The 22,600-nt window shown below is 38.0% G+C and overlaps 1 protein-coding gene and 1 long non-coding RNA gene across 3 annotated transcripts in view; one reads left to right on the forward strand and one right to left on the reverse strand.

Moving 5' to 3' along the window:
* Positions 1 to 22,600, forward strand: part of LOC115216636 (tRNA dimethylallyltransferase) — a 351,240-nt gene that overhangs the window by 268,707 nt on the left and 59,933 nt on the right. For both annotated transcript variants that reach the window (XM_029786122.2, XM_036506693.1), the window contains one exon: positions 541 to 659. In XM_029786122.2, the coding sequence (XP_029641982.1) occupies positions 541 to 659 (119 nt within the window). The remainder of the gene's footprint in view (positions 1 to 540; positions 660 to 22,600) is intronic.
* The window catches only part of LOC118765135, a 98,862-nt gene that overhangs the window by 2,358 nt on the left and 73,904 nt on the right, over positions 1 to 22,600 (reverse strand). The window lies entirely within an intron of this gene.

A 22,600-nucleotide genomic window follows, 5' to 3' on the forward strand; every position in this document is an offset into this window, starting at 1 on the left:
CTCTAAGGAGTATAGCACAAAACCCCTTAGAAAAAAAACCTTTAGGACAAAAAGCAAAACAAAAAAAAAAGGCAATTTTGAAATCATAATTTTTATTAGTATTTTTATAGCTTAAGAACCCTTCTCTTAGATATAAAATATTACATTCATCATATAATAACCCCAATCACAAAAATGAGCATAATAAAAAGAACATCAAACCATATCTTTGAAAAATTTAAATGAACACATTATTGACATCCTCATTAAGTGTTGAGATTCATACCCTACACCATGCAGAAATTCCTCTATGGTCTTGTCCAGACCCCATCTCTGAGGACTCGTGGCAAGGTGTTGAAAAGTTGTGGGCCTTTTGATTGCTAAGCTGTTATCTTGTTGAATCCTTATTCCACAACATAGAGGGTGGGATATGTGGTACAATGCAGCAATGTCCAGTTTGATGACTGGTGTAGCTTTCAATCCCATCCCATATGTAAACAATTGTTAAAGCATAAACTTGATAATGTAGGTAATATCTTATTTCTGGTTATCCATTTGCAGAGAACTGGATTATACTTTGGGTATATTCCAAAGTATTGGTTTCAAAGAATTCCATGAATATCTCATCATGAGTGAAGAAGAAAGAAATACAAAGAAAGGAGATCAACTTTTTAATGAAGGTTTGTCATTTATATATCTGGTTTTGTCTTTTGCCCTTTTTGAATTTTTGTCATGATTTTATTATAATTCCTTTAGGTTGTTGTTGCTGTTGTAAAAACACACAAAGAGCCTCAATGTGGTGTTCAAACCCTCTAGAAATAGTTACCAAATCTCATTTAAATTGCAAGTGGACATTGATAAACAAAACAATGTGATGGTTACAATTGGAATGTCTTTGATCATAGATGTGGGCTAAACATCATCATTATCATCATCAATAACAACAGCAAGTAATACTTATAAGTATAATAGTACTTATTGTATGTCTATCTTATATATTAAAAGGCAAGTTGTCTGTTTGTATGTGTGACGTGTGAATCACTTCTACTCCTACAATTTTCAACCGAATTTCACCAAATTTGACATGAGTGCTCTCTTTGACTTAGGATGATTTTCCTTATAATTTTTTCCTCAAAATTCTGCTCCTCCCACATAAATACACTACTCTCAATTCACCTAGGATTTGGCTTGAGCCAGTGAAAAAATGTGACACAGCTGGAAAAAATCAATACTTTACTTTGTCAGCTGTTGCAAGCTCAACCACACGGTGACCAAATGTCTGCAAAGTTTGCACAGGATATTTTGACACTTGGTGATAGCAAGGTGCTTCTCAATGCTGCAGGAGAAATGGAAGTGTGGCCATTTTCCTCTATTGCTTGACAACAGATGTTGGTATGTTTACATCCCCATAAATTAACAACTTCACAAAAGAGACTGATAGAATGAGTACTTGGGGTCAATTCAGTAATGCCACAGTCAAATGTTTGAAACAAGTAAAAGATAATAAAAAAGTATGCCATTTCAATGCCAAGCAACTCCGGGTATCTCTGCTAGTTATTGTATATATAGTTTGATAGAGCCAAAGAGAATGATGTAGTTTGCAGTTGAACTTTACTTGACCATCTGCACTTGGAATTACTGTCTATATTGTCGCAATGAGTGCATGTTGCTGTTGTTATAGCTCCAAGCCATCTCTGATCCAACAGACCAATGGTCAAAGCATTCCAGCTATGAGCATCCCATTAATTTAAGGTCAGGTTGGACATGTATTTTTTCGTTCTTTAAGAAAGTATGATGTGATTTGAGGAAGCTTTGCTATTTCTAGCATGTCAAGCAACTTTGTAGAAGTTCTCTTAGGTACAAGTATATACTTCCTGGCAATTTGTTCTTTAGCAAGCCCTTCAATGAAACAGTTGTTTAACACCTTTATTACTATATTTCTCTTGAAGTATGCTGTCTATGATTTAATTAATTTTGAAAATAATGTTGGATTTAGTAAATTAACTTGGTCTAGAACAAAATCTACATGAAATTTTGATGGAAGATTTTTAAAACAGGAAGTTTATATTCCAGAAGTAGAGGCAACCTCAGGTGGTTTGGCATCAAATGGGTTAAAGTGTCACTGTTTTATGAGAGATGCTGACACAAGAAATGAATAGATACTGTAACATCTTAGTGGGAAACTATAGTAAGTGAATTATAATTAACAGGACTAAAGGTTGTTGTCTACTCCCCAGCTAGCCCTGATATATATACTTGGATGAAGATCCTTCTTCCAGCTGTGACCATCTTGCCTATTTAGGGCTATATAATCCAGTGTGTCTTGTTTTTGAGTTAGTGGAGTATGACTTGAAAGATATTCAGTTACTGTTTTTAGCAAATGAAGAAACTGTGTAGTGTTAGTTTTCCTCCTATGAGAAAGTTAATGATTGGAAGGGCCCCTAACTGTAGAAACCATGTCAAGCCCTAAAATGTGAGACATGATCCCTGACTCATCTAGGAAGGCAGTAACTTCAAATAAGAACTGACCTGTGATGAATCATCTTACAATGCCTTAATGGAAAAGCAGATGTAAAAATGATGAAGATGATACTTATGATGTTGGTGGCTGGCAGTAGTTATGCCATATGAATACAGCCAGCCACAATCACACATGTTCTCTTTTTTACATAACATACACTCACCTGAACACAACTAAACACATATGCATGCACACATACACACTAAATAGTTGTTTCTATTCAGAATTACGGTAAACACAGACAGTAGAGAAATGCCAATGAATGGAAACCACAAGGAATCTTTAGATAATCTATTCCTCATTCTACATATAATAGAAACCACACGCACACACACATAACTGCTAACTCCTTTGCCAGCTTTTATAATCTTTCTTGACAACATTCAGATGGTTGCCAGGTAGGTAGATACTGCTTGGCACAAGGGAATCCATATACATAAAAATAGCCTTTATATAACCACATAACCTATATAAAACACATACATATATATATGTATAATTATAAACAGGGCAAATTTTTAGCCATTTCCCCACAGAAAATGATGAACAATCTTAATCGATTTTCGAACCTTATTGGGTTCTCATCAGAAGTGTCTATATCATTCTGACAGTCTCCAGAGAAACAAGTAGCCAAACATATATATATGCAAAGCACCCACGACACTCTTGGAGTGATTGGCGTTAGGAAGGGCATCCAGCTGTAGAAACTCTGCCAGATCAAGATTGAAACCTGGTGCAGCCATCTGGTTCACCAGCCCTCAGTCATTCGTCCAACCCATGCTAGCATGGAAAGCAGACGTTAAACGATGATGATCATGATGACACAGGGGTGTAGGCATGGCTTAGCCTAGATCAGATCTGATCTTGTAGAACTTGTGACCAAACCCATCCAAATGTAACCACTTTCTCTTTTTATTCAGTCATTCTGTATCTAGGACTACATTATCCAAAGATAATATAAGTGTGATTTGGTGTGAATTTTGTTGCTGTTTCGAGCAGATTCCTGGCTCATAGATGAAATATATTTAAAATAGGTAAATACATTTTCATATGTACAGAGTTATTATTTAGTTATATGGTGTCTTATGTAACTTACATAATTTTGCAAACATATTGCTGGGCTACAAATAGTTATTGCAGAAGTGGCAGTGGTTGTTGCTACAGTTTTTAGTTTGTTTTAGCCATCATAGCTTAAGCCATGCTTAGAGTAACATCTGATAGCAATAGAATAATTAAGTTCTGATGGTGTGGTTGGGATAGTGATGGTTTAATGGTGGTATCAGTGCTGGTGGCTGTGGCTTGGTGGTGGTGGTGGTGGTGGTGTTTGTGGGGGTTTCTGTAGAGCATCAAAATAAAGAGAGGTGGTCAGTGAAAGGGGTAGGTCTGATGATGCTGACATTTGGAAAGTTAGTTGATGGCCAGAATAAGGATGGAAGGGGGAGAAGTAAAAGGAAAGGAATGATACTAAGGATGTTGATGACACTTGATGTGGTGGTCACAATAATAATGGTGGGGCTCCTGACCCTGAACAAAGGCATCCTGTAGAAAACAACCAGTTTGGTTGGAGGTGGTGTCTGAAGTACTTTTTAAAAAACAATGTTAAAATGTCTCCTTCAGCTAAGTTACTCTCCCATTTATACATATATGTTTCATACACACTTACACACACTATATTCATACATATAGACTTCATTTTTGTATTGATGTGAGCTCATGTGTTGAAACAGGATTTTGATTAATCATTGGATTAATCAATCAATCAATCAATGAAGCAAGCAAGCAATCAAACAACAACAACAACAACATGCAGCACCAGGTAGTGGCTCTCATGGCTTCTGATCTTAACTGATTGGAAGTGTTATCATGTACATTGTTTTGTCTTGGTATAAAAGATGGGCTACAGCAAATATTCTGCTCAATACCACAGATTTGCTTGTCAGTTGTTTGACCGTAACCAGTTGAGCATGTCCCTTAGTGGCTGACGATATGTGCATCTCTGATCACGAGCAGAAGTAGTGAGGGAGCATCATAGCCATGTGTTGAGAGGGATTCTTTCGGGGTTTGAATAATTCACCTCTGGAAACATGAGTGTTTCATTCAACATCCTTAAACAACCCTTTTTCAGGGACCTTTTGAGCAGGAGGGGTTACTCGACCAGAAGAAAATTCTAACTGGGCCCCAACTGCAAGGTCATAAGCTGTTTATCTTGATATGGAGATCCCCATGTCACGCACATATGGCTGTGATGCATGTGTCTAGTGTACCCTTATCAGATGGGTAGTCATGATGGGTATACTGGGCTTCGTATATTTTACCCCAGTGTCACTTTGATGGCATGCACTGCTCTCACTCAGTAATAATAATAATAATGATTTTATTTATTTGCCACAAGGGCAAAGGATGAGGGGACAGAGTGGGTGTTTACATATAATGAAATGATAAAATAATTAAGTAATTAAAAAATGTAAGTATACATGTATACAATGAAAAGGAATGGAAATATACATAGTATATAAAGGTTTTAAAACATGGAGGAAGATGTTAGAGATGTAGCCCTCCTGATAGAGGATGACCTCTAAGGATAATTGGGGAACCCCAAAGTCCAAGATTTCCAAGAGCAAGTGCCCTCTCCAATTCCTTCTCTCTGACTCACAGGTCTACACTTAGGGAAGTACCACTCACTCTTGCCATTTTTGCAACTTTCACGCACCTTTCAATAAACACACTTGAGGACAAGCCTTGAAAAAACAATAATAATAATCCTTTCTACTGTAGGCACGAGGCCTGAAATTTTAGGGGAGGGGGCTAGTCAATTACATCAACCCCAGTGGGAAGCTGGTGCTTATTTTATTGACCCTGAAAGGATGAAGGGTAAAGTCAACCTCAACAAAAATTGAACTCAGAACGTCAAGGCAGACAAAATACTGCTAAGCACTTTACCTGGCTTACTAACAACTCTGCTAGCTCATCATCTTAATAATAATAATAATAATGGCTTCAAATTTTGCTTCAAGGGCAGCAATTTTGGGGAAGGGGATGAGTGTCCAACTGGTACTTACAATGAAATACTGTTGCGCATTTCACCCAGTGTGCTAACAACTCTGCCAGCTCATCATCATCTTAATAATAATAATAATAATAATAATAATAATAATAATAATATAGGGGAAACACCCTTCGGTCATGAATGACCATGGGATTGCACCTAGAAAGTTACCCTCCGAGGCACAAGTCCGGGCAAGGTTGTTTATGGAAGACCAGCAGTCACCCATGCATACCAGCCTTCCCTCTCCACACCACTAATGTTATTCAAAGGAAAGGCAAAGGCTGATACAGCTTGGCACCAGTGATGTCGCGACTCATTTCTACAGCTGAGTTAACTGGAGCAACGTGAAATAAAGTGTCTTGCTCATGAACACAGCACACAACCCGGTTCGAGAATTGAACTCACAACTTCATGGATTGTAAGCTCGACACTCTAACCACTGAGCCATATGCCTTCAATAGTAATAATAATAATAATAATGATAGTAGTCATTTCTACTATAGGCACTAGGCCTGAAATTTTGGGGGAGGGGGCTAATCGATTACATCAACCCCAGAGTTTCACAGGGGTCCAGCCAAAACCCCACTCTGTGGACTATGTGAATTAAAGGAAAACCATGGAGGAATTTCTGAATGGCATAGGACATAGCATCAGGTTGTAGTAAAATGAACTTTAAATGACCCTCCGTGTTTGCTTTATTATGCTCATTTTTATGATTGGAGTTATTAAATAATTAATGTAATATTTTAAATCTCAGTGGAATGTTCATAAACTACAAATAATAATAAAATTTATGGTTTCAAAATTGCATTTTTTTTTGTCCTAGATGGGTTTTTTTGGGGGTTTTTTTTTTTCCTAGTGGGTTTTGTCTTGCACTCACTTCACTGGTACTTATTTTATTGACCCTGAAAGGATGAAAGGCAAAGTGAACCTTGTTGGAATTTGAACTTAGAACATAAAGACAGATGAAATGCTGCTTAGCATTTTGTCTAGCATTGCTAATGATTCTTCCAGCTCACCACTTTAATAATAATAATAATAATAAAAGAGAACCAGTGCATATGTTTATTATTGGCATAATGACTGTCCCTACAACAAAACATATAGTTTACACAAGTACAGGATATCTCTATATAACACATACATACACACAAGAACCAACAAAGGAGATTCTAGATAATTGCTTGCCCTGCTAGATATTGCAGCTAAACCTCCTTCAAATCACACCCTAACCATCTTAAAAGGAAGCATATATCAGATTAGGAAAATATTCATTAAAAAGAAAAGGCAAAAAAAAAAGGAAAAGATGGGATTGTTATGTTTGGAATGCTTGGCTCAAGGTTGACTTGGGGCCACAAACAACAACACTCTCAATATATACCAAATATAGACACTTTTATACATACATGCACTTATAGCTTGTCTAGTCTCCTGGAGAAAATATAAGAGTGAACAACAACACAACAGCATGAAAGCAACAGGGGTCCAGAAGGATTTAAGGGTTCTGAAATGTGGTTTTGTTGAACCAAGTATGTATCCACCTTGACAGAGGTGGGGGCTGTTCAGAGCCCCTGCCTTTTGGCTACTCAAGCATATCTTTTCTTCCCTCTTGCTATTCTGCCTTATTTTAAATCCTCCTCAATGTCATTTACAATCTGTCTGTCTGTCTGCCCGCCCCCCTCTCTCTCTACACACAATCTATATTACTATCAACCCCAACTCATCTCCTTCTGATCCACACGGAGACAAGAAAAGAAACTTATCTGATAAATGAGAATATTCCTAAAGTATCCCCTTCTTTAGCCACCCCTACTACTTCTAACTTCTGCCTTTAGTAGACCTTTTTTGCGGGTTAGGGTACACTGACCAATGTGCACTCACTCAGCTGACCTTACATTAAATAAGATACTTTGTTTTTGTTTGTTTTTTGTTTTTCCAGTTTCAGCTCTTGAGCTGTGGCCATGCTGGGGCACCGCCATTGTGGTGAAAGAGTACAGCAGGGATCACCACCCCCTGCCGGAGCCTCGTAGAGCTTTTAGGTGTTTTCGCTCAATAAACACACACAACGCCCAGTCTGAGAATCGAAACCGCGATCCTGCGACCGCGAGTCCGCTGCCCTAACCACGTGTGTGTGTGTGTGAAATGCAAATAATAAGACATTGGAGTCTTTAATGATTCATTACAATTGTTTCTGTACCAACTCTGTTTGCAATGCCAGATTACACAATATTCGAAGTAAAAATTTACATATGTGCAATTTTAGACAATAGAGTAGCACCTCGTCAGACTTGCATCAAAGGTGCACTTGTGTGTGTATGCATATATACACACATATATATAGTTTTAGCTTTGAAGATGCAATATAACAACAATAATAATAAAATCAAGACAAAATTGGAAATGCATTGCGACCATTGGTGGTCTCTTTTACTCTTTTACTCTTTTACTTGTTTCAGTCATTTGACTGTAGCCATGCTGGAGCACCACCAAAGCAAATCGAACCCAGGACTTATTCTTTGTAAGCCCAGTACTTTTTCTGTCAGCCTTTTTTGCCAAACTGTTAAGTTATGGGGATGTAAATACACCAGCACTGGTTGTCAAGCGATGTTGAGGGGACAAACACAGACACACAAACATATACACACACACATACATACATACATATATGCGACGGGCTTCTTTCAGTTTCTGTCTACCAAATTCACTCACAAAGCTTTGGTTGGCCGGAGGCTATAGTAGAAGACACCCAGTGGGACTAAACCCAGAACCATGTGGTTCGTAAGCAAGCTACTTACCACACAGCCACTCCTACGCCTGATCAATACTGTGATACTGAGATATATTTACTAAGAAGCACCCATTGAGAATCCAAGAGATACAAATGCTCAGTTTCATATATAGTTATTTACTTGCAGAAAATTATTTTTAAAGGGACGTATGTGTGTGCATACACTCATATTTTCAACCTGAGCAGTACATTGAGATTCAATGGATCAAAAAACAAAAAAAATAATACTGTGCAGCTAAATGAGGAAAGATTCAAGTTCATCTACTTTGAAAAAGAGTATATACTTAAACTGCAACATTCTCTCTCTTCAAGGGAAGAACTTTAGTATTAAATAAGATGTAGAGACTTCAGATTAAGTACGGACAACAATCTAAGTAGGAGTGCACACATCAACAATAAAATCAGTATGGCCTACAAAATATGTTTGTAGATGCTTAGAAATTTCCAGTAACGAGTTCCTGATATCTTCTCTACATTTGTCAGATCTCACCATGAATATTACCACCCACAATAGTTTCTATACACAAAACATTGTAAGAATTGAAGAACCCAAGAGAGCCATCACAAGAATAATAATTGGTATCCCTATGGAGATCACCTTGAAAATCTCAAACTTTCTTCTTTCCAATGCCACTGTAAGCACTATATTTTTTACTCAATGTGAAAAATATTTCAGACGCTGTCCAAACTATGCCTGTATGAAATTCACAATTGTCCAAGGCTTAGCCTCAGAGATATGCTTTCTCCAAAAATCAAGCTCACATCATATAACAATACTATAACACAACTTTTTGTACCTCAGTTGGCCCTGCCTTATGTAGCACATCAAAATAAGTAAATAAGGTAAAGGATCTCATAACATTTCAAACAGTACCTGCACAAATTCCTCCAAGAAATACCAAACAAACCACTAACATGGCACCTGGCTACATCTTGGCAAACAGCTCCCTATTTGAGTGGACTATGATGTCCTAAAACATAACTTAAAAAACCACCTCCAAAGGTGCTATTAAGTTAGGCATAAGCCAATAATGGTCAAAACCTAACTTAGTTTTGTGTGTGTGTATTCTACCCAGTGCCATCTTAAAGCATGAACTCATTAGGATCCTACACATTTAGTTGCTCAAAATGAATTCAATATGCTGTAGCTTGGTGTTAATAAATAAATATTGTAAGCCCCAGCGCACTGCTTTGCTTGGGGACCTATAATGCTGCTAAAATGATCCTGATTGTTTTTTCCCCCCTATTGTATACAACTTCACTCCATGATGAAAGACACCTCTACTTCTATATGTATAACTACATATGTGTGTGTTCTTACTGTATTACAAAATATAACTATCGATTTTACCCAACACAGTAACAGACAGGTGTAAATACCTGATCTCCATATGCAATAACTTCATGGATAGAAAAAAAGGATCTGTTGGACTAGTTCCAAATCTATGCTGGGATTTCATCAGCAACTGACTACCCAGAGACACTATTATTAAGATACATAGTATAGTAGAAAAAGAATAAAGATAATATGTTTATAGCTTTGTATTAAATATTTATTGTGTTGGCTAAAATCTAAAGATGCAATCTGTAGTACCATCTAGCATTGAAACAAAGCACTGTAAATACATCAATAATTTATCAATTGATTGAACAAGCCAAGATTGTATGATAAATGCAAATCAAAGTGTTGAATTTGCTTAAATCCTCAATAATAATTGGTTTATAAACAGGGTACTTGGTCGATAATGAAATCCCAACACAGAATCTGGTTATTTCCTGTTTTCCTGTGTAATCACTGTATGTAATCTACAAATTAATTAGTAAATTAATTAGTAAAAAAGATATAGAGGTAGGGTTTTTAAAACTGTTGACTTACATACAGTGTGGGCTAAAATCTGTTAATTCAATCTGTAGTACAGGATTGAAGTAATCTTAACACACCAATAATTTATTAACTGAACCAGGTGCTAAGAATGCATTATATACATAAATCAGTCTATCAGATTTAATTAAGCCTTTAGTGGAGTTATAAGGAGCAATTAGCAGTAAGGGTGCACATAAATTTAAATAAGCTCCCTTAGTGGCTTAGAAGGCTCACCAGAAACTTTTGTTATCTAAGTGGACAAGTCACCAGTGGAAGTGGTACATTCTGAAAGTGCAGTTGTCAGAGTAAGAATTAGGTGAGGGAGTTGTTATTTATGCTGGCAACAATGTGTCTTTTCAAGCACAGCAAACTACCAGGGGTCTCAGTCTCCTGTCATTCCTTCTGTGAGGTCCACATGATTCCTCTACAGTTTGAGATCGTCACCTCTTGATGCAATCTGCCTTTCACTCAGTCAGAGTGAAGGGCAGATTGCATAAAGCATATACAAGTGCAAAGTTTGAAAAAGCTGATGTATGACACCAAGACATGAGAGCCTTGAATGTGTAAGATTTGTGAAGGCCAGAAAGAAATAAGGTGAGCATGAGCCATAGGATGTGGTTAGTATGCGTGAACAATGGAGCACAAGTGAGCTGAGAGAAAAACTGGATATAACTGGGATCTGATGAAACAGGAGAGAAGATTTTGCTGGTATTAGTAGGTGATGCACATGGAGAATGTCAGATAAAGTGGAGAAACTTATGGAAGACATGGAACAAAATCAGAAGACTGATTTCTAAGAGGCCATAATTCATGTAAGCATTGGAAAGGAGACATAAAAATATGAACCCAGTATGCTCCACTAGATGGGTAATGTCAGTGTGCATATATGACAGAGTGAAAGTGATTTGAAAGAAAAACTGGGTACACAAGGCATCAGATGTGGCATGCAAGAGAGAAGACTGCGCTGGTATGGCCATGTAATGTGTATGAATGAAGACAATTGCATCAAGAGTTGCCAATCTCAAATTGTAGAGGAAACATGTAGAACTCACAGAAGGGGTGACAGGGGACTGAAACTCCTGGCAGGCTGCTGTGCTTGAAAAGACACATCAAGCTAAGTAAAGGCCCCTGCATCGCTTTCCAGCTGAGCAATTCTTAACCTTGCAGGTTCATGGGTGCTGGTGTCACATAAATGAACATATGCTGGTGCTGCATAGGAGCTCCCAGTACACTCTGTAAAGTGGTTGGTCTTAGAAAGGGCATCTGGCTTTAAAAACCATGCCAAAACAGATGCGAAGCCTGGGCAGCTCTTCACCTAGCCAGCTCCTGTCAAACCATCCAACCCATGTCAGCATGGAAAATGGACATTAAATTATGATAATGATGATTGATAATGGTTGGGCCACACTCTCACTCATTATGTTTATATCAAGTATTCATTTACTGATCTCCCTCTCTCTCCATTACTTTCTCCTCTATCTTTCACCCTTTACACTATCATGTGCTTTCCTACTATCCTGAATAATGAGGGATGGTATTGCACTGGATCTCTCTGTATTCAATCTCCCCTTCACTATAACCTCATAACTAGCCATTAATCTCCTGTTACTCATTACTGGTATTCATCACTCTCACTCACTTGCTATCACTCATTTTATTGCTATCTATTACTCTCCCTTTCTCTCACACACACACATTACTCCTTCACCCTGTCTCCTTCCCATCACACCACTTATGCTGCTTCTATTCACCTTACTAATGAATGCCATATAATAGTCTTTCACTCTCTCTCTCTCTCTCTGTATTTTCTCTACTGTCACCCTTTGGTTGGGTTTTCTCCTTGCCAGTTTTATCTTTATCTTGTTTCAGTTATTAGACTGTGGCCATGCTGGGGCACGACCTTAAAGAATTTTTAGTTGAATGAATTGACCCTAGGATCTTTTTTTATAGTCTGGTACTTATTCTACTGATTTTTTTTGCCAAACCACTAAATTACAGGAACATAAACACACCGACACTTGTTGTCAAGTGGTAGTTGGGGACAAATACAGACACAAAGGCACGAACACATACAATGATCTTCTTTTAGTTTCTGTCTACCAAATCCACTCACAAGGCAATAGTAGAGGGTACTTGCCTAAAGTGCCATATTTGTTGTGAAGGAATGAAGAAAACAAAGCATCAAGCATGACACAGGGAAGAAGTGATTCTCTTGCTGGGGCCAAAAAACGACCTGTCTAGTATAAATGCCATCTGATTGGCAATAGAAGGAGCATCCAGTTATAGAAAGCTTTGCTAAAATGAATAAATAAGCATATATAGGCACAGGAGTGGCTGTGTAGTAAGTAGCTTGCCTACCAACCACAAGGCCCTGGGCTCAGTCCCACTGCGTAGCACCTTGGCCAAGTGTCTTCTACTATAGCCTCGGGCCAACCAAAGCCTTGTGAGTGGATTTGGTAGATGGAAACTGAAAGAAGTTCATCATATATATATATATATATAGATAGATAGATAGATAGATAGATAGATGTGTGTGTTTGTGTTTCTGAGTTTGTACCTCCACCATCACTTGACAACTGAGGTTAGTGTGTTTACATCCCTGTAACTTAGCGGTTCGGCAAAAGAGTTCGATAGAATAAGTACTAGGCTTATAAAGAACAAGTCCTGGGGTCGATTTGTTCAACGAAAGGCGGTGCTCCAGCATGGCTGCAGTCAAATGACTGAAACAAATAAAAGAATAAAAAAATGACCTATCTCGGAGGATATTAAAGTGAAAAAGAACAGCATGGGAAAGCAGACATATGATGATGATGATGGTGAATAGGGTGTATACATATTGTGTATACATATATATGAAAAGCAGAGAAGATATATATCTCTCTTCTTAATCCTCCATCACCAATATTGCTGACTGTAATATCATATACAAGGATATTTTGTTACTTTTGATATTGATCTGTTATTATCTGTCTGTCTGCCCTAGATGTTTGTCTGTAAGCTGTGTGTATGTGTGTGAAAGAAAGAATGAGAGACAGAGATAATTTGTGTGTGTGTTTTTTTTTTTATATATATTTCTCCCAGAAACTTCTACAACCAGAATTCTGGTAGAGCTGAGGAAATCTTTCTATCTAATTTTAGACAGAATTTCTAATAACTATTTGTGTCCCCATTTTGCAACAAAACACATTCTCTTTCGAAGATACTCTCTCTTACTTTCTTATACTTGTTTCAGTCATTTGACTGCGGCCATGCTGGAGCACCGCCTTTAGTTGAGCAAATTGACCCCAGGACTTATTCTTTGTAAGCCTGGTACTTATTCTATCAATCTCTTTTGCCAAACCGCTAAATTACGGGGACGTAAACACACCAGCATCGGTTGTCAAGCAATGTTGGGGGGGGGGCGCAAACACAGACACACACACATATATATATATATTATATGTAGAAAAATACAAACTGGGACAAGAACATAAAACATTTAGAAGGCAATGCAAGAAACACGGATGGGACATTCGAAGCCTTCAATCTTCAGTCAAGAAGATTGTCCTTGTTTTGTATACATTCAATATACAACTCCATGTTCACAAATGTCATGGTTGTGGTTTAGCCCTAGGTAAACCTATGATGACAGATGTACCAGCCTATTTCTAGACCTACGTAACTCAAAGCCTCCATCTTCTTAGGCCTTGATGCTAAAATGTAAACAAGTAATAGTCTTTAGATTGAATCATACCAAAGCTGACTCAAATTTTGATTCTCTGATTTAAGAGGCTCCCAAGAAACACCTCCTTCTCATAAGGTGATATAAATTATATCAACTGTTCATAAATGTTAGTTTTGTCTTTTCTTTCTTACGAATTTCGATTAAACATTCTTACGAATAACTAGTTAGAAAATCTGTCTATAAGGGGTGAAAGTAGTAACTATACTGAGAAGTATGTGGAGGCGCGTGGCTTAGTGGTTAGGGTGTTGAACTCATGATCATAAGGTTGTGGTTTCGATTCCTGGACCGGGTGATTCGTTGTGTTCTTGAGCAAAACACTTCATTTCACGTTGCTCAAGTCCACTCAGCTGGCAGAAATGAGTAATCCTGCGACGGACCGGCGTCCTGTCCAGGTGGGGAATTTCTATGCCACTGAAACCAGGAAACCAGCCCTTATGAACCTGGGGCATGGCTCGAGAAGGAACATTCATTAATATTATTTTATACTGAGAAGTAATGTTTATCATCACATCAATGTGGCTGTTCCATAGGAATGGACATTACTACCATTTTTAACCCCAAAAGGATCTTCCTCCAACTGGGTATCAATGCAATCTGCACCTGATATATAAAGCAAGCAGGGAAGCAAACCTCTACTATTTTCTAGCAGACAACAGGATCACCATATCATATGAACGTTTAATCAAAGATCATGAAAGAAGGTCATACATACATGTGTGTGTGCATGTGCACGTGCACATGTATTTGTATGCATGTACATGCGTTTGTGTGTATGAGTGTACATGTATTTGTGTGTGTATGAGTGCATGCACATGTATCTGTGTATGTGTATACATGTACATGTATTTGTGTGCGCATATATGTGTGTGTATGTGTGCACATGTATTTGTGTGTGTGTGTGTGTGTGTGTGTGTGTTGCCTTGATAGCAGTCTCCTTCATTTTCCATATTCTGTGAAAATATGTCTGGCCATTGGGAAATATCATTTACCCTAATTGGAGACAAGTGTGGGTTGGCATGAAGAAGGGCTTCTGGCCATAGAAAATCTGCCTCAACAAAATTCTGTCTGACCATGTGACAGTAGGAAAATGGACGATAAAATGATGAAGGTGAATTTAGGGGATTCTGTTAGGTCTTTTTTTTTTTTTTAATAAGATTGATGTATGATCCAATGAATTGATGAAAAGTTTAATCTGAGATTTTTAGCATTTAGCCCTGTTGTGAATTAACCCTTTAGCATTCAGACTTCTCTGTCTCACGTAGAGCTTATTTGTTCATATTCATTCTGAAGTTATCATGCATTATCTCACAACTTAAAGATCTAGCCATTTTGAATACAAAACAAGCAGAATATTTGGGTTGGACATGGCCAGTTTAAATGCTAAAGGATTAATGGGTTTCGTCATTATCAATGTCTACTTTTCTATGCTTGCATGGGTTAGACAGATTTTCTAAGGATGGCTGATCTTCCTGCCTCCAGCCCTCACCTGTATTCAAGCAAGGTAATACTTCCCCAAAGGCCAGACATGTTCTCAGAGAATTTTGGAAATGAATGACACTGCTTCTGTGACAGTGACACTCATTTACAACTATCCTGCAATGTCAAGACAAGGACACAAATACACACAAGAAGCTTCTTTTCAGTTTCTGTTCACAAAATACACTCATAAAGCTTTGGCAGTCCAGGGTTATAGTAGAAAGAAACACACTTATGAACCCATAAGTTGATTCAAGAAAAGACTAACAAATTCTACAAAAAGTATCTCATTCTGCTCTACTTAGCAGATCAAGAAAGATGTAGAAATACATGTTTTTGTAGCAGTCTGAGGTATTGAGGCTAAAACCTATTCCTAAGTTATCCACACAGCAGAATTGTCATGGTTTAAACCCTGTTAGTCTATAAAAATGAATTCTCAACATGCTGCACAGTTAGGTGTAGGAATGGCTGTATGCAGGGCCAAATTAAGACCCACTGGGGTCCAAAGCACTGAAAAGATTTTGGTGCCCCACATATATGTAATTCAAAATATAAACAATAAACCAAATTTTATTTTTCAAAATGAAACCAACCTAACAGTAAGATGTTATACTTACACTTTATCTATATGGTGGCGAGCTGGCAGAATTGTTAGCACGCCAGGCGACATGCTTAGCGGTATTTCATCTGTCGTTACGTTCTGAGTTCAAATTCCGCCGAGGTTGACTGGCTAATCCAGTGCTGGCTGTATGGCAAGAAGTTTGCTTCTAAACCACATGGTTTGGGGTTTAAGTCCCACTACTATAGTCTCAGGCCAACCAAAACCTTGTGAGTGGATTTAGTAGACAGAAACTGAAAGAAACCCATCATATGTGTGTGTGTTTGTCCCAACACTGTTTGACAACTGGTATTCATTTGTTGATATCTTTGATTCAGCAAAAAGACATCGATAGAAGAAGTATCAGGATTGATTTGTTCAAGACAGTGGCCCAGCATGACTACAATCCAATGACTGAAGGAAGTAAAAGATAAAAGTGTGTTATAAGTTGTCTCAAAGATAGTTAAATAACCAATAATGAACAATCCGAGTGGTTTCTATTCGTAGAATAAACTCTAGCAGTTTATAATTTAATAAATTAACAATGTTCCAGCCATGTCCACTCTATCTTTTATTCAGTCTTCCAATTTGTTTTTCTTTTGTGTTTAAGATGATTGGATGAAATGTGAGAGATTTGGTTGTTGTTTCTAGCAGGTTGCTAATCAGCTTGTTAACCCTGTCTTCCCATCTGCCAAAGCTGGAAAAAAAAATCTAGATCTGTTATTGTTAGTTCCTAACATGAATAGCCACTAAGGAAGATTCTATATACTAATAATTTGGACTTCATTTCAGGAGTAATCCACTAAAATTCATGCAAAATTTGAAAAGTGGAAACTTTAATCCTTCCTACTATAGGCACAAGGCCTGAAATTTTAAAGGATGGATCTAGTTGTCCTCAATGCTCAACTGGTACTTATTTTATCAACCCCAAAAGGATGAAAGGTAAAGTCAACCCCAGTGGCATTTGAACTTGGAATGTAAAGTTGGAAGAACTTACCACAAAATTAAGCATGTTTTTCGGCACCATAACAATTCTACCAGCTTGCTGCTGTTTTTAAGTAAGATAATATAGGTTTTTTTTTTAATAGCATAAATCAGAGAAAGGGCAGTACAGACCAGGAACATTTGGGGGCCTTTCATGCTGATAAGACATATGTTCATATTGATACTTAATTGAACATCTTTAGGAAAATCATGACTCAACAAAAACCCTGGAAAAATCAGATTAGAAGTAGTGCTAGAGTAATATATCATCATCATCATCATTTAACGTCTGCTTTCCATGCTAGCATGGGTTGGGTGACTTGACTGAGGACTGGCGAACCAGATGGCTGCACCACACTCCAATCTTGATCTGGCAGAGTTTCTACAGCTGGATGTCCTTCCTAATGCCAACCTCTCCGAGAGTGTAGTGGGTGCTTTTACATGCCACGGACACGAGGGCCAGTCTGGTGGTACTGGCAATGGTCACGCTCAAATGGTGTTTTTTACGTGCCACCTGCACAGGAGTCAGTCCAGCGGCACTGGGAACAACCTATATATATATATATATATATAAATATATATATAAATTAAGATCACCCTACGCTGAGGATTTACAGATACTTGCATTTTGCAAGTATTAATAATGAAATCATGATACGTAGGTAATCGTTTTATTTTGTCAATTTTCATTTGCCTTGCTAATTTTTTTACATTTTGGCGTTTGCTGTTTTTTTTTCTTGAGAACACACTCTTTGTGGTAAGGCGATTTGACGTCTGTCTCTAGCGGATAGGAATCCACTTTAGTGGTCATTCCTCTTATTAATTGTTACACACACACATATATATATATATATATATATATATATATATCCATGGACTCTCCTGCCGTTAGACGATGTATGAGGGTTCGGGAATTTCTTGCCAAACAACCACACATATGATTTGTTTCTAGTGATCAAATGTTTGTGTACACATAAGCTCACTCCCTCCATCAGATCGACATTACCTGTACAGGTGCATCATGTGTCACATGTCAGATAACGAAATGATCGTAGAGCAATGTGAAGTGAAGTTCTTTACTCAAAAACACAATGCAACGTCCGGTCTGGGAATCGAACCCACGATCTTGCAATCGTGAGTGCAACACCCTAATCATTAAGCCATACGCCTTCACACACACACACACACAGATATAGATATAATTAAATTGGGCAGCAGTTTAGCAATGTGTCACCAAACAGGAAAATTATAATTGTCATTAAAAATGATAAGGTGTTGGAACACCTACAATGCTAGAAATAAGATATCATGACGCCGATTTCAGTCGTTTATGGTCGTTGTTACTATGTTTGTATTCAATTATGTGCGCTGACTGCAGCATCAGACCACTTTAGCTCTCATTTCTAGCATTGTACGTGTTCTAATACCCTCTGTCATGTGTGTGTATGGAAATAATTGTACGTTACACAAATTATGCAACAATGTAAAGTATTCAGTACTGGGTTTAGAGTAACAGTGAAATGAATGCTGAATAAATACATGAATATTATTTTACTATAGTTTCTGCTTTTGAACCGTCAGAAATGTTTTCTGGGGATTCAAACGAAGAAACAATAGTAAAATAAATATTCCTGTATGTGCATACACACACACACAATATATATATATATATATATATATATATATGTAGACGTGTATATGATTGTTCATACATGTATGTGTGTGTGTGTGTATACACACACATACATATATATATATATATATATATATATATATTGCTTTTCGCAGGAAGGAAGTTTTCTTCGAATTATACGTCTCGCTTTTATCCTTCGAAACGTTTAGTAGATGAAACCTTAGCGACTGAAGAAGGGGATTTTTCGTTGTGCTTATTGTCCTGTATCTCTCTTTTTTTGCTTGTCTTGTTCCTTGGTTTGTGTCTATGTTTTTCGTCTCTCTATGTGTTCGACGTCTTTTTGGTGTCCTGTACACATATATGCGTGTATATGTACATGTAGAGGTAGGTACGTACATATATGTTTATATATATGCATGTTCTATTTTATTAACATATTATACGACTAAACGCACGCACCCTATTAAGTAAGATTGTTCTGTTTATCAAGTTAGCCTTGATATTAACTCTCACGCGACTCTGCATCTTTCTTTCTTTCCCTCCCATTCCCTTTTTCGTCTTTTTTCCCTCACTTAACTTGTCTCTTCCTCTCTCTCTCCCCCTCACCGTTCTTCATGGTCTCCTCGCACCATTCCCCTTCTTCTCTCTCTTCCTCTTGCTCCTCCTCCCCCATTCCCGTCGTCCATCTGCGACGATACTTCCGTCGTAACTGCTATCCTGTCTTTTCTCGCCCGCCTTCTAAGGCTACTGATCGACTTTCTTTCTCTCTCGTCGTCCACTATAATCCAGCGTTTGCAATACTTTTTTCGTCTGGCGTTAACAGCCCTTCTTATCTTGTTCTCCTTGTCCTGTCTCTCACTGTTATATATTTATTTTTCCACTGTTTATATATATATTTTTTACTGTTTATATGTTTGTACTGTCGTTACCGTCTTGCTTTTTTTACCCCTCTGCGAAAAGATCTCAGAATTTTAATTGATTTGCTTTTCGCAGGAAGGAAGTTTTCTTCGAATTATACGTCTCGCTTTTATCCTTCGAAACGTTTAGTAGATGAAACCTTAGCGACTGAAGAAGGGGATTTTTCGTTGTGCTTATTGTCCTGTATCTCTTTTTTTGCTTGTCTTGTTCCTTGGTTTGTGTCTATGTTTTTCGTCTCTCTATGTGTTCGACGTCTTTTTGGTGTCCTGTACACATATATGCGTGTATATGTACATGTAGAGGTAGGTACGTACATATATGTTTATATATATGCATATGTTCTATTTTATTAACATATATATATATATATATGCACAATCACACACACGTCTACATTGACAGACGACACATTAAGCTGACCCAGCTCAGATATCCTAACCGTCCCACTCCACCCACCCAAGTGCATTTTGAAAGAGAGAGAGAGAGAGAGAGCTGAAAGAAGTCATGGCCAGTGTCCACCCACCCATCCATCCACCCTCATTACGAACATATCTATGCAGACAGTATTATATTATTTATTCTAAAGCCAGAGAGAGAGAGAGAGAGAGAGATACTTTTCTACTTGAAACAAAGAATCTACAAACACACAGGTACAATGTGAGGGGAAGTTTTGCAAATGAGCCAGCTGTGAAATGAACTCACATACCCCCTTTGTATGTCTGACTTTTTATAGTTTATACATATAGTACGTACACACCTATGTCTATCGTGCCTACACAACTAGTATACTCTCTCTCTCTCTCTCATTCTGTCCGTATATGTGTATGTGTATATAGATCTCTCTCTCTCTCTCTCTCTCCCTCCCTCCCACTTATGCCTTTTCTTTGAAATCTACACACTTTCAATTTCTTTGACCTTCTCTCTTGTTTCTTCTACACACACTTCTTATATCACATTCTCCTTTTCTCTCTCTCTCCCCCATATTCACACACACACACACACTCCGGTACGCGCATACCTTCTCTCACATTTCTCAACCTACCCTCTCTCTCCGTTTCATACACTTTTATCTGTCTTACACTTAGACTAAGCACTTATATACATACATTGTCGCATATTTGTGTCTTCTTACACACATACACATTCTCTCTCTCTCTCTCTCTCTCTTTATACACATACACTTAATGCATTCTTTTTCTCTGACACATTCTTTCTTTCTTTCTCTTTCTCTCTCTCTCAGAGTTCCTTCCCTACATTTATACACACACAACGTAATGACACAAGCACATGTTCTCTATCACTATCATACACAGACATTCTCTGACACACACACACACACATTCTCTTCCTTACACACATTCTCTCACAGACGCATAACACAACCTTATAGTCTACACGCACAGACTGTCTCCCTCTCATGCCTATACATCTAACAGAAACATCATACCCTGTCATATACACACAGACAGTTTCACCCATACACAGCAGAAGCACGTACTCTGTCATACGCACACATACACTCTTTTATACACACACACACACACACATTATACAAACACAGCGCTTTCTCTCTTTTATGCATACACACGTCACACACACTTTCTTTCTCTCTCTCTCTCTCTCGCACACACACACACACACACAACTGTGTCACTTTTCAAGCATAGAAACTTTTGTTGTTCTGCAACACAGTTTTGTTGATGATGGGTTTCTATCTAGGCTGGATGGAGAACGATGACTGTGGTACTTAATGGTTAGTGGTGTTGGTGGTAGTAGTACTTATAAATAGGTAGTAGTAGTAGTAGTTATGATGGTAGTGTTACAGGTACTGTAGATAGTATTGGAACATTGAGAAAAGGGACACAGTGAGGTGGGGCCCAAAGAAAGGAAAATAAAAAAAAATTAAGGTGTGTATGTGTGGGGGGGGGTTAATTTTAAAGCAACATAGTTGGCCTCCCCCCTCCATACACCACACCACCACCACTACCAGTGCTACTGCCTCCGCCACCACCACTACCCTTACCATTTGCTACAGAATAGAGATCACACAAGATGAGAGATGGAGGTTTCTTAAAAGAATAGTTTTACCAGCTGGTATGTTTAAGATGCTGACATTATCTCCCTTGCTGGGAGGCCCCATGGTGGTGAGGCTGTGAAGAGAGTGTGTGCAAGAGAGAGAACGAGGGAGTGTGTGTGTGTGTGTGTGTATAACAACAAGGACAGACAGACATACAAAAAGATGAAAGAAAAAATATCCAGGAGCAGGATTTTAAGAGTGAATGATTTAGTATGTACCAAATAATAAAAGGTTGGAATGAAGAAGAACAAAAGCAAGAAGAGAGATGATGAACATTGGAAATAGAACTGTTTTGAGGCTAGTGAGTTTCATCATCATTTAACATCAGTTTTCCATGCCGTCATGGGTTGAATGAGTTTGTAAGGGGATAAAGTTTACTGATAAACTATAGATATAAGCAGATTGATTTATTGACAGACTAACTTGTATCTTCATCTTCATCATTTTAATGTCCTTGCTGGTGCACCACCTTGAAGGGTTTACTGAAACAAATTGAGCTTGGTATTTATTTACTTATTTCGTCTGCCGTAACGTTCTGAGTTCAAATTCCGCTGAGGTCGACTTTGCCTTTCATCCTTTCGGGGGTCGATAAATTAAGTACCAGTTATGCAATCGATGTAATCGACTTAATCCGTTTGTCTGTCCTTGTTTGTCCCCTCTGTGTTTAGCCCCTTGTGGGTAGTAAAGAAATAGGTATTTATTTACTTTTTTAAGGTCGGTACTTATTCTATCAGTCTCGTTTGCTGAACCACTAAGTTATGGGAACACAAACAACCAGCATTGGTTGTCAAGCGATGGTGGGAGACAAGCACACAAACTCACTCACACACACACACACATATATAACAGGTTTCTTTCAGCTTCTATCAACCAAATCCACTGACAAGGCTTTGATCAGCTCAGAGCTATTAGTGGAGGATATTTGGTTAGGGTGACACAAACACACACAGGACACTGGAAGGTTTCTCAGAGTTGCTTCTTGCATGAAGAAC

The sequence above is a fragment of the Octopus sinensis genome, linkage group LG10, assembly GCF_006345805.1.
Source record: "Octopus sinensis linkage group LG10, ASM634580v1, whole genome shotgun sequence".
In the NCBI taxonomy this organism is placed as follows: Eukaryota; Metazoa; Mollusca; class Cephalopoda; order Octopoda; family Octopodidae; genus Octopus; species Octopus sinensis.